A 12133-nucleotide genomic window follows, 5' to 3' on the forward strand; every position below is an offset into this window, starting at 1 on the left:
TGAAATCTCTCTAATTTTTGATAGGTAATTTAATATGCATTTTTTATTCCTTAACAGTTGAAGTAAATAGCTTTAGGTATTTGTTGCAGTTGGACCAACACTGCCCTTGTAAAGAATATCAAACCATTTTTAGACAGCATTTTATAACTACTCTACGGAATGATTACTATTTCATTTCATGAATCTGAAAGCTTACCCTGAAAGGCAGGCTTGTTCATACTAGCCATACGAGGACAGTAATGTTGGCCCGGGAAGCCCTGAATGTGAACTTCCAGTGGAACAGGGCGTACTGATGGCCGGAAATTGAATAAGCCCATCTAGAACAAATATGAGAAAGAAATCATTTTCAGCTTTTCTATTCACTTATAACATGATGATCCCTTCTTAATGTGTTCTCCTGAGCCATGTTACCAATGCCTGATTGATCAATCTTCCACGTACCTGCTTAATATTGAGCCAGTCGGCAAGGTCTCTGGCATTAGCTAATGCAGTAGAAAGCCCAACTATCCTAACAGGCTTTTCTGTATGTGATGAGATGAAATTCGTTCGAGATACAATGACCTCAAGAACAGGACCTCTTTCCTCCCCTAAGAAGGAAGAATAATGCTAATTGTTTAACAAAATATATGCTGACTGCTGAAGGTATGAAAGAAAGTTCACAAGTTCCTCAAAAAACTAAAACTAGGACAAGCTTATGATCCAGCAATCCCACTTCTGAATATACATCCAAAAGAACTGAAATCAATATGCCAGATATGTATGTACCCCTACATTCAATGCAGCATTATTCACCATAGCCAAGAACAGGAAATCAACATACACACACAACAAAATACCAGAAATCATAAAATGCATGAAATCTTACCACTTACAGCCATGTGTGTAAACATGAAAGATATTCTAGTAAGAGGAAGAAGCCAGATGCATGTATGTGGGAACAAAAAGTCAAACTCATAGAAGTAAAGGGTAGAACAGTGGGAATCAGAAGCTGGGCACATAAGCAGAACACAGGAAGATACCAGCCAAACAGTACAAATTTTTCAGTCAACAGAGATAGATTTGTGAGATTACTCTGCAGTAGGATGATAAAAGTAATATATATTTCAACACTGCTAACAGTGAATATTTAATCTCTCACCATAAGAATGATAAACAAATGAAGTAATTAACTTGATTTAATCAGTCCACTTTGTATATATATATCAAAACATCACATTGTACTTCAGAAGCAAATGCAATTATCTGTCAATTAAAACTAATAATGAGAAACCTGAATTTTCTAAATGATTTAAATATATTGGTACCCACCAAGCAGATGGATCTCATCAATGATGAGAATAGTGACTTGCTGTACATAATTTCTATTTTGCCAGCTTCTGCTGATTCCATCCCACTTCTCTGGTGTAGTGACAATAAGGTCAGCCTTGGCAATGGATTTCATATCAGGGGTGACATCTCCAGTTAGTTCAATAACTCTAAGGAAATAAAAATATATCTCTATCAAAATAACAATTAATAGTGCTTAGGTACTATTTCTCTTTGATTTCTAAATTTTTCTGACATTATGGTGAGAAATTAAAATTCTCACTATAAAATGAAGGATACATAAATTCAAACCCCTGACACAGTTAACTCTTATACAGATATGCAAACAGTGTCAAAACTTTTCTTATAATTATGGAATCTCTGTTGTGAATGATTTATGACATTCAAATCACAGCTCATAAACATATTGGAACAAAACTTTTTGGGAGAATAATTATTTTTGATAAAAAGCTATACTAACACATCAAGACAAAAGAAAGCAATCATTACAAATATAACTGTGTCAATTAAATTTCTTTTATCAGACTGAAATTTTACACAGATAATAAGAAAAATACAAGCATAGTGGAACATAAGCAAAGAAATTCATGGCACACAGGTGCTATCTCTTTCTGAACAGATCTCGGTCTTTTAGAAAAGTCTTTTAGAGAAAGAAGAAAAAGCTAAAACTCTGAGTCCTGAAGAGTTAGCCAGCATGCAAAAATATCTGGAAACTAATTAATTCCAAACTTAAACAATTACTGAACAATTACTAAACAACTTTCACACATGTGCTAAGACTCAGAAAACAGAAAAATGGACAAGATTGCTTCCTCCAAGTATAATATTCTCAAACACTTATTTTTATTCATTTTTAATATTTTATAGTACTGAATATTTAACCTATTCATATCCTTCAAATATATAGTGAACTGTCTCCATAATATTAGTATCCATTAGCCATCTATTTTTCATTTGAAGCATTTGAATATTCATACTCTTTATTATTTTTAAAAGGAGAGATAGGATAGTTGAAATTTTTTCTTTGTGTTATGTTTGATGATTGTTCATTCAGCATATAAAAAGATTATTCTTTTTTGTGTAACAAAATAATTTATAATATGCAAATGTAGCACGATTTATTCAGTGTAGCCCTATTAGATACTTGGGTTATCTGCAATACCTTGCTATAAAAACTGCACTCTAAGGCTTTTTTAATACGTTGAAAACATCAATATTCTAAAAATCACTGAAAATACGTTCAATGGTTTTATGCAACTTTTTATTTGTTATTTTATTCACAACCTATTCCTTTTTTCATAACATATGCTTTTATTTACAACATACCCGTTTTTGAACAAAAGTAGAAACTTACTTTTTACCAAGTTTTTCTTCTATTCTAACTTTCCAATCGTCCATTCTTTCACGTACTAAGGCTTTTAAGGGTGCAATATATACTGCCTAAAAAAGGTGGATAAGAAAACTCTAAGAAAACAGTGATAGTAGTATCACATACATGTAAACATAAAATATGTCAAAGTAGGACAAGCGCATACAAATGTTATTCATATGAATTCTTGGTCTATAAAATGCTTCCAAGTTGAATAAAGTTCTTTTGTATTAACAGGTATCTTTATTGATCAACAATCACATAATTGATTGAGAAGTAGGAAAATACAATAAGAGAAAAATGCCACTAATTGAAAATCAGTGAAAAAGTAAGTGACTATTTCTGAAATCATAATAACAGAAACACTACATAATTTCAATTGCAACATATCTAAAGTATTCACACAATGTAAAAGACAAGGGAAACCTAAAAATGTTCCAAAGAGTTGTTAGAATAAGAAAATATAATAAAATTTTAGGCTTTTAATATACAAAAATCTTTAGCATTTCTATATACTAACAACAAACTACCTGAAAAAAAAAACAGCCAGAAAAGTCCCATTGAAATAGCATGAAAAGAATAATTAAAAGTAAGTTGAAAAGTGTGTGCCTTAAAAAATGCACAACACTGGGCTGGGGACTTAGCTCAGTGGCATAAGCGCCTGCCTTGCAAGCAGGCAGTCGTGAGTTCGATCCCTGGTACCGATAAAAAGGAAAAAGACCAAAAAAAAAAAAAAAAAAAAAGGCACAACACTGACGAAAAAATGGAAGCAGCTACAACCAATTAGATACCACATGCTAATGAACTGAAAAGTCTGCTAAAATGTTTGCACTATGCAAAACAATGTATAGATTCAATGTACTCTCTCTCAAATGACAATGGAATCTTTATAGATACAGAAAAAATTCTGAAATTTACATAGAACCACAAAGATCATGAAGAACTAAGGCAATCTTCAAAAAAACCATTAGAGGCATTATTTTTCCTATTTCAAATTACATTGGAAAGTTATAGTAATCAAAACAGTAAAGCACTAGCATACAGACAAACATTAAGATAAAAGTAACAGAATATACTGGAGTCCAGAAATCAACCTCTACATATAGTTAACTCATCTGTGGCAAGGATGCCAAAAATATACAATGAAGAAAAGGACAGTTGTATAATAAATGGTTTGAGAAAAAACTTAATATGCACATACAACACAATAGAAGCAGACCTCTGTTTCAAATCCTAAAAATTAACTTGAAATAGATTAAAGACTTACATGCAAGATATGAAACCATGAAACTACTAAAAGAAAACATCGGGAAATATGTTTCTTGATATTGGTCATGGCAACAACTTTTTGGTAACGACATCCTCCAAATATAAAAAAAAATAAAGTGAGAATACATAAAAGCTTCTACACATCAAAGGAAACAATAAACAGATTGAAAAGTTGACCTATACAATGAGATAAATACTTGAAAATTATACGTCTAATAAAGGATGAATACGCAAAACATAAAGAACTCACTAACCAAGAGCAAAAATTCAAATAACTCAGTTTAAAGGAAGACACAACATGTGAAGATATCATTCCAAAGGCAAATGGCCAGAAGATCTATGAAAAAATACTCAGCATCACAAATCATCAGAGAAATACAAATCAAAATCACAAGATGTCCCTTCAAACTGTTAGTATAGATATTATTGAAACAACAAAAGATAGCAAATGTTGGGAAGATAAATGAAGTGGTGTTCAAAGTAAAAAATGTAAGCTAATATAGACATTGTGGAAAAATTAAACACAGAAATAATCATACAATATAGCAGTTATATTTCAGGATATACATCCAAAACATAAATGAGATCCATATCTTAAAGAGTTACGTATAGTCCCATGTTTGTTATACCATTATTCAGAAGATTCAAGATAAATAATGTAAGTGTCTCAAGACAGATGAATAAAGAAACTGGAGTGTGTGTGTGCGCACATGCACACACACTATTCAGTTACACCAAAGAGGAAATCCTGCCAACAGCATACATTTTGATAAGTGAAATAAACCAGACATAGAAAGAAAAGTCAAATTTACAGGTTTTGAATAGAAAAATGAGAGTAACAGCTATATTGGGACACAATGGAGGATGAGAAGATATTTGTCAAAGGGTACAAAGTTTCTTTCACATAGTGATTTAACATAGACGAAGGTGACTACACTTAATAATACTGTATTATATACTTGATTCACTAAAAGAATAGATATTAAGTGTTCTTGTCACAAAAAAAGAAACCATCCGGGGACAGGAATATGCTAATTGTATTGACTGTAGTGTTCAATGACTGTAGTAATAATTTCATAATGTACATTTATTAAAATAGCATGTTATAAACTTTAAACATGAAATTTGTATTAAAAATAAAGCAAAATTAAAATAATAAAAATATGGTGATTAAAATCAGTAATTACTTGGCTTGTAATGTCATTTATTGTTGATACCATAGGCTTTTGGAAAAATATAAAACAAAATCTACCCCTGTGTTTCCTATGTATAATCAAGCTATGTTTTTTAAAATTATTAGCATTTCTTTCATATCCACAGGATTATGAATTATTAAAACATCTTATGAATGGGGCTATGAATGAGTTACTTCATAGAGTAATTATATATAAATTGTAGATGTCTTAAAATGAAGAAGGATACGTGGGCACCACTGTATACATGAGAAATTCAACTATAGGATCCCAAAGTTTGATGTCAATTTTCTTGCAACAGTTATTCTAATACTGATTGGTCCTCTGGAAAATTCAAAGTTAACAGATCTAATCACTTCATTCTGCAAGTAGACTTAAACTGGTTAGTTTAGAAATTACGAGTTGAATGTAAGCATATGACTCTTTCAACAGACCTTTGAAGTAGGATACTTGTTGAAGACTCTGAAAATGGCTAATTCAGCTGCAACGGTCTTTCCTGATCCAGTGGGTGCTCCAAGTAAGACATTACAGTCTGTATGATACAGCGTATGAAATATCTGTGTCTGTACAGGGTTAAAGTGGCTGAAGTTGTACAGGGCTTCGTATGCTTTACATCCCAAAGCTGTGATGGGTAAAGGCTGAAGATCCAGTAGCTCTGAAAAGATCCAAATGGCACTGTTCATACAGTAACGGAAAAAACATGCACAGTACGGAATCCTGTATTTCTAACAATTCTTAATTCTTTACAAGAGGAAGTGCTTACCATAAGTTCTTACATAGAGTGACACATTTTTCATTCTTCTATCATATTTATCGTATTAACATAATGAAAACTCTTCTGAGGAGTTCTCTATAAACCAACTAAATTCTCCTCCAGTCGGGAATGTAATTTGAATAACAAGTATATGAAATATATTCATGTTATGGAACTAAATTAAATTTACTTTAATGTATAAAAATCTGGAAACAATTTGTAAACATCAGGACTGAAACAGTTCTTACAATAAATTATTTTTGACCTGTTAAGACCCTGAGTAGCTGAGGGAACTGCTGCTACACAAAACATGGAGACACAATTAAAGCAGAAGGCAATGTGGAGAAATAATGACTATATATAAAAAAGGATAAAGAAAGGAGAGTCTTACTCTTATTAAAACTATTACAATGAGCCTAATGTAGTTTAATTTTCTTAAAAGTCAATAAAAATTAAGGCTCACAATTAAGTTCAACAAACTGTACTGACTTTGAAAAGTCTGTTTTCAAACTGTACTGTGAAATAAGTTGGATTCTGATTCAAAGTGAAACAATTTTAAAGTACAGAAACTCTTCCACATTAATTAAAACCACAATTCCAGGGAACCAATGACTCCAATAAGCATCCAGCATGTTACCTGTATGGGGAGGATGTCTCTCTGGCAGAATCAGATGTTGAAAGTTGATGATACACACAGCCTCGGCGCCTAACCATCTATCAGACACGGCTCGGATGTAGTACTGAGAAGGCAAAGGCTCAAAAATAGGGATTGTAAACACCAGTAGTTGAGCTTCTTTATTAATGACCTAATGTGAAATAAAACCTAAAGTAAATATGTTATTCTGATATCATAAACATTTTAGTAGTCCACTCTTGAGACAACAGTATCTATATAAGATACGTTAGAAATAAAAAAACCGTATCTTGGATTTCAAAGTATATGACATATTCAGTTACTTCAGAAACTTGTGGGTGGTTTCTCTCTGAGGATACCTGAAACAACCGAGGGTAAATCTGTATTTAATATTGTTTACATGCGTACATCTATTAATAGGATATCGGCTGACTCATTAACAGAATTTCCCCAAAAATCATTCATTCAATTACTTCTTGGTTTTTATAATTGCAGTTATCATAACTGTTACTTAGTATTTTTCTTTGAGTCCCACCAGTACTTAATGTGGACTATCAATCATTAGGAATAAATAGATGATTATCCTAAAGATAAATGCAATGAAAACAAAACATAGTCATGAAATTTTTTTGCTGCCCATCAAGACTTTCAGCTGGAAGCTTGTTTTTTCTGTAATTAAAAAAATTATAAATGAAGCCTCAATTAAAGAAGTACCAAAAACTGAATCTTTCTCTTATGATTCAGAGAATTTTAAAAGAATGGTCTTTTTACTATATGATTCAACACTGTAGTACCATATGCATGCAATATTTATCCTATCTATTCTACATAATCCACACCACTGAAAAACTATGTCTTAAATTATGTAAAGTTACAACTGAATTCTCAAGCTATAATTCAGTATACTCATACATGTAATCACCATGTGCCTTTAAACCAAATAGAAACTTAATACCTAACAAATAAACTTTAATACCATCATGATCAGAGAAATAAAATGAAAAACAGAAATGTTTACATTTTTTCTATGATAGCAAAATAGTAAGGCTATATCCACACACGTTTACCTGTCTTTTAAGAGCAAGAAAATATTCTGAATGATAAATATGATCATTTGTAGGGTCTTCTACCCAAATCCACCAGGGTTCTCCTATGGTTCCATGGACCTAGAAAAACAGCATCCAAGTACCATGAATACTATAACTTAAGAGACTGTTCTACTTACAAATGCAAAACTTATTCCTCTTTCCCTAACAATTTTATTTACATATAATTTACTGTTGACATATAATTTTACTCATTTAAAGTATACAGTTCAATGATTTTACCATTCACAAAGCTGCATGGCCAAAACCATAATTTAACTTTGTAATGCTTTACTGTCCCACCCAAGAATATCTATATTTAATACCAGCTACTGCCAGTTTAGTCCAAATTTTTCAATGCAGGACATTTGACACAAATCAGTTATGTAATATGAGATATTTTGTGCCTGGTTCTTTAAGTCAGTTATGTTTTCATAGTTCATGTTTTGGCATACATCTGTATGAGGTTGTATTTTTCATCATCAAATAATATTCTACTAGGAAGATACTATATTTGATTTATCCATTTTCAATCATTCTCTCTCCCTCTGTCTCTCTCTCCCTACCCCACTTTCCCCCCTTTCTCTCCCTCTGTCTTTTACTTCTCTGCAAAGCCCAGTCTTACTAAGCATTCGTCTCTCCCTGCTTTGTACAACTTAAGAGAAGGTGATCCCATAAGCCAATTAGCTCATGGCATTATCCTTAAAGCAGCTATAGTAGAAGGGAAGCTCATCACAAATACTGATAAAATTGGATTGAAAAAATGACTTCGAGCTGGGGAAAAGAGTAATGTTTTCTTCTTGTTCTGTTGAATATGAAAAAGGATGCATACAAACATTTGGAAAATACCCAACAGTATCAACAGAACAAAGAACAACAGAACATTTATCTTGACACATAAATGATATTATTAACCAGATTATTCAGCCGTTTTTTATGGCTATTCTTCCTGTGGACCTTTTATTATACAAGATAATATATTATCTTGGTTATATGAGGCTCAGAGATGAAATTTCCATTCTTAAAGCCAATAGCATTCTCTCTAACAGAGATTGCTATAAAACAAGCACTCTCTCTTACTAATTATTTAATCTAAACTGGCAAATTGATTATGGATATAACTGTGAAAAAAATATGAAACTTTTATTCAATTCAAAAACAATCCATCACTTTATACCTAAATATAATTTTATATTTATGTGAATTTTATATTAATAGAAATAATAAATACAATTTTGTATCATTATCCAGTCTTCACAGAAATTCTATGAGAAAACAAATGATTGTTTATGGATGAAGATATCATGAGAATTAAAGGTATGGACACTTTAAGGCTAACGTGGAGTTCAGATAGGACTACAGCTGTGTGAATTTAGAGCACAATGCTGAATAAAATTCATTCACATTACAAATGTATTAATGCTAGATAATGCAAAATTATTCATTTATAATTGTTAACCATCAAAAGCAAAGTAACCATCAAAAGCAAGCATTGTGATCCGCAATCACAGATTCACTTGTCTTTCTTTTCGGCTTCCTGAAGGCAAAGCATGCGTCTTACTTGCCTTTGTACCCACAATTTCTAACCTGGCAGCTACGCAAAGACAGACCTTGGCTGAGGGAGAGGAAGATCTGGAGTAGATCTGCACCATGCGTCTATAACTACATTCTAATACACTAATGTGTAAAGTATTGAAGGAGGAAAGAATGAGGAATAAGAACTGAAACAAGAAATATAATGCGAGATGCTAGGTACATAAATATGTAAATATATATGTATACATATTTATATATAGTGTTAAATGTTCAGAGAAGTAAAGAAAACAACAGAAAAATGTATTTTTTAGGGTAGCCACTTAGTCACTGGCGATCACTGGAAAAGTAGTCTCAGAAAGAAAGAAACTGGTGACAACGTGAAAATATAGAATTTTTTTGATAAGCCTAATGTTTAAGAAACATAGAGAGTGACAGTTTTAAAGGGCTTTTATTGGTTGAAATATGATTAACCAAACACATTTTTCTTATGGAGGGATACAAATACTACTACTATGTTTTTAATGGTTCTTTTACATTTATTTTACAGGATTTTCTATGTCTCAGAGACAGATGTAAACAAATACATTGGAACTTGTCATACAGTCATTTGAGTTTAACCAAGATACAGGTTTTTTTCCACTTCTACCTGATCATTCCAAGAGAAATCTGGGTAGACGCTGAGTGTCACTCGGAGAACGGTCCGGGTGATGGGTTGGATGGATGCTTCCATCATAACAGAAGGGATCTGATGAACACACTGTTTAACCTTCAGTCCAATATTCACATGATGCAAAATGTGACCTGAGAGAAAAATATCATGTCGAAGAAATGTGTCCAGATTGAAAAAAGCAGTATACTTTGACTTGTAAATAGCATTTCAAAGGTGATTTTATTACTTGTTTTATGATTTGCTGCACAGAATAGCTGACATTCTTAACCAGACAAGTATTTTGTAATCATTAACTTGAATTAGAAATTCATAGCTCTGAAATCCAGTACCAAGGTTCCTTCAGGTATTAATAGAGCTCTTAAAATTACTGAGACTTGACGGTGTTTAAACTACTATAAACAGACTCATTTGTTTTCACAGCAGTTTTGATACAGTACAGAAATATTTAGTATTTTGTGAAAATAGCCATTGATTTTTTTCAAACTCTATTTTGAAATTGTAGTATTATAACAGAAAATGCTTCTATAATTAAATACAACTCATCCATCTACATTCATTTCCAGAAAACATAAACATATTGACATAAAATATGGTGATACTGCCACAAAATTAATTATTCATATAATTAATGATTTTAATAATCAATAATTTTCATAAATAATAAGATCCTGGAAAATATGCATGCAAGTACCACAGGAATGGCTGTCACAAAGCAAATCTGACTACAAATAAGTGTGATAAACTATTTTTAGCAAAATTAAAACTAAACCTTATCTTTCTTATCAAAATACAACATATACTGCATATAACTATCTTTCCTGGTAGTCAGTTTCCTTCTATTGATAATTTCTACCTTCTATTCTATCCTAGAAGAAACATTCTTTTCCTCTGGAAGAATAATAATCATGTCAGTCTCTCTTAACATCCTTGGACTTTCTGCCAGCACTACTGCTTGCTCTTACTTGTTTTCAACCTGTTTACTTTCTTGTGTAATATCTGTTCTATTCAGAATTGAAATGCTACCTCATCAATAATGTATACACTTGTCTAATAAAATGTTCAGACTCATGGAAATAATGTTGAAAAAACTTCTGATATTATATGAAACAAAGTAGAATACCACATACTATGTACACTCATTTAAGCTCACTTAAAAATCCAGGAAAAATGCAAAGCTTAATGTTCACATAAACTTATACAGTACTATTGCTGATATATATAAAAAGTCTTTGAAATCAATTAAATATTTAAAAGTGAAATGAAAACAAACACTATTGAAAGTTATCATTTATGGTTAAGATTCCATTTCTGGTGTAAATTACTCAATGGTATGACAATATAAGTTATTTTAATTGCTATTTCTGACAAATAACTTCATAAAACTTGGAGTGAGCTAGTGGCTTTTACTCAAGTTTAGACAGATTTTAAAACTGTGGTAAAAATTTATCTTGAGTAATGTGAAAATTCACAATATATTTATATTTAGTAAACTACTTCATTTATACAGAAAAATAAATTTAACTTTTTGTTTCCTTCTTACCTATTTCATCCTTCTGCATGTCTTTCAGCTTATCCACAGTAAGATTTTTTTCTTCCAGTCTTGTTAGAATGTGTGGTGGTAACACTGAAAATTGTCTCAAAGGGCTAGCCCAGCCCCAAAGTCTTTTGTCAATGACTTTACTAAGATTCAGGAGCCTGTAGGTCATGGTAGGCCAACGTTTCCTTAGAGCAATTTCAAAAAGAGCACGGACAATCCTAGCTGCATTCTGAAGAACAAACGAGGCAGACTGGCGGTTAGAGCCAAAGTGGTTTTAAATTTGTCAACAAATACATTATTCCAACTCAGTGTCAAGAGAAGGTTACGTCAAACTGCCTCTTGGAAGTTTCATATGAATCCAATTTTCTTTATTATTCACTCACAATAGTAATTACACCCTTTTTATGTATACAACACTTGCTAAACTCCGAGCAGCCTTAGTCCAAAGTTCTTAGGAAACCCTGTGCTTACATTCTCTAAGTAGAAATGCAGCAGGACAAGACAAAAGGCATGCAAAATATCCAGAAGGCTGTTCAGGCATCCAGAACATAAAAAGGGAATGCTTCTAGGTATATGAAATTATTAAACTTATAAGACTGTTCTGATGAAAATTAAGGAGGACTCTGAGAACCAATCAGAAAAAATGGGGTGACAAGCACTGATTAGTACAGCTACTCATATTAATAGCTACCCTAAAACAAGCAATGTAACTAGTATTACAAACATTATCTCATTTAATGTTCACAACAACTACATCTCA

The 12133-nt window shown here is 31.9% G+C and overlaps 1 protein-coding gene across 6 annotated transcripts in view; it reads right to left on the minus strand.

The window, feature by feature from the left end:
- Ascc3 (activating signal cointegrator 1 complex subunit 3) overlaps positions 1-12133 on the minus strand; it is a 315181-nt gene that overhangs the window by 114160 nt on the left and 188888 nt on the right. For all 6 annotated transcript variants that reach the window (XM_063253931.1, XM_063253927.1, XM_063253928.1 and 3 more), the window contains 9 exons: positions 11377-11602; positions 9813-9967; positions 7613-7711; positions 6549-6717; positions 5592-5812; positions 2681-2766; positions 1309-1475; positions 442-587; positions 197-317 (listed from right to left, as the gene is read on the minus strand). In XM_063253931.1, coding sequence (XP_063110001.1) covers positions 197-317; positions 442-587; positions 1309-1475; positions 2681-2766; positions 5592-5812; positions 6549-6717; positions 7613-7711; positions 9813-9967; positions 11377-11602 — 1390 coding nt within the window. The remainder of the gene's footprint in view (positions 1-196; positions 318-441; positions 588-1308; positions 1476-2680; positions 2767-5591; positions 5813-6548; positions 6718-7612; positions 7712-9812; positions 9968-11376; positions 11603-12133) is intronic.

This window comes from Cavia porcellus, unplaced genomic scaffold, assembly GCF_034190915.1.
Source record: "Cavia porcellus strain 051 isolate PalLab524CR breed Dunkin Hartley unplaced genomic scaffold, mCavPor4.1 scaffold_7, whole genome shotgun sequence".
Taxonomy (NCBI): domain Eukaryota; kingdom Metazoa; phylum Chordata; class Mammalia; order Rodentia; family Caviidae; genus Cavia; species Cavia porcellus.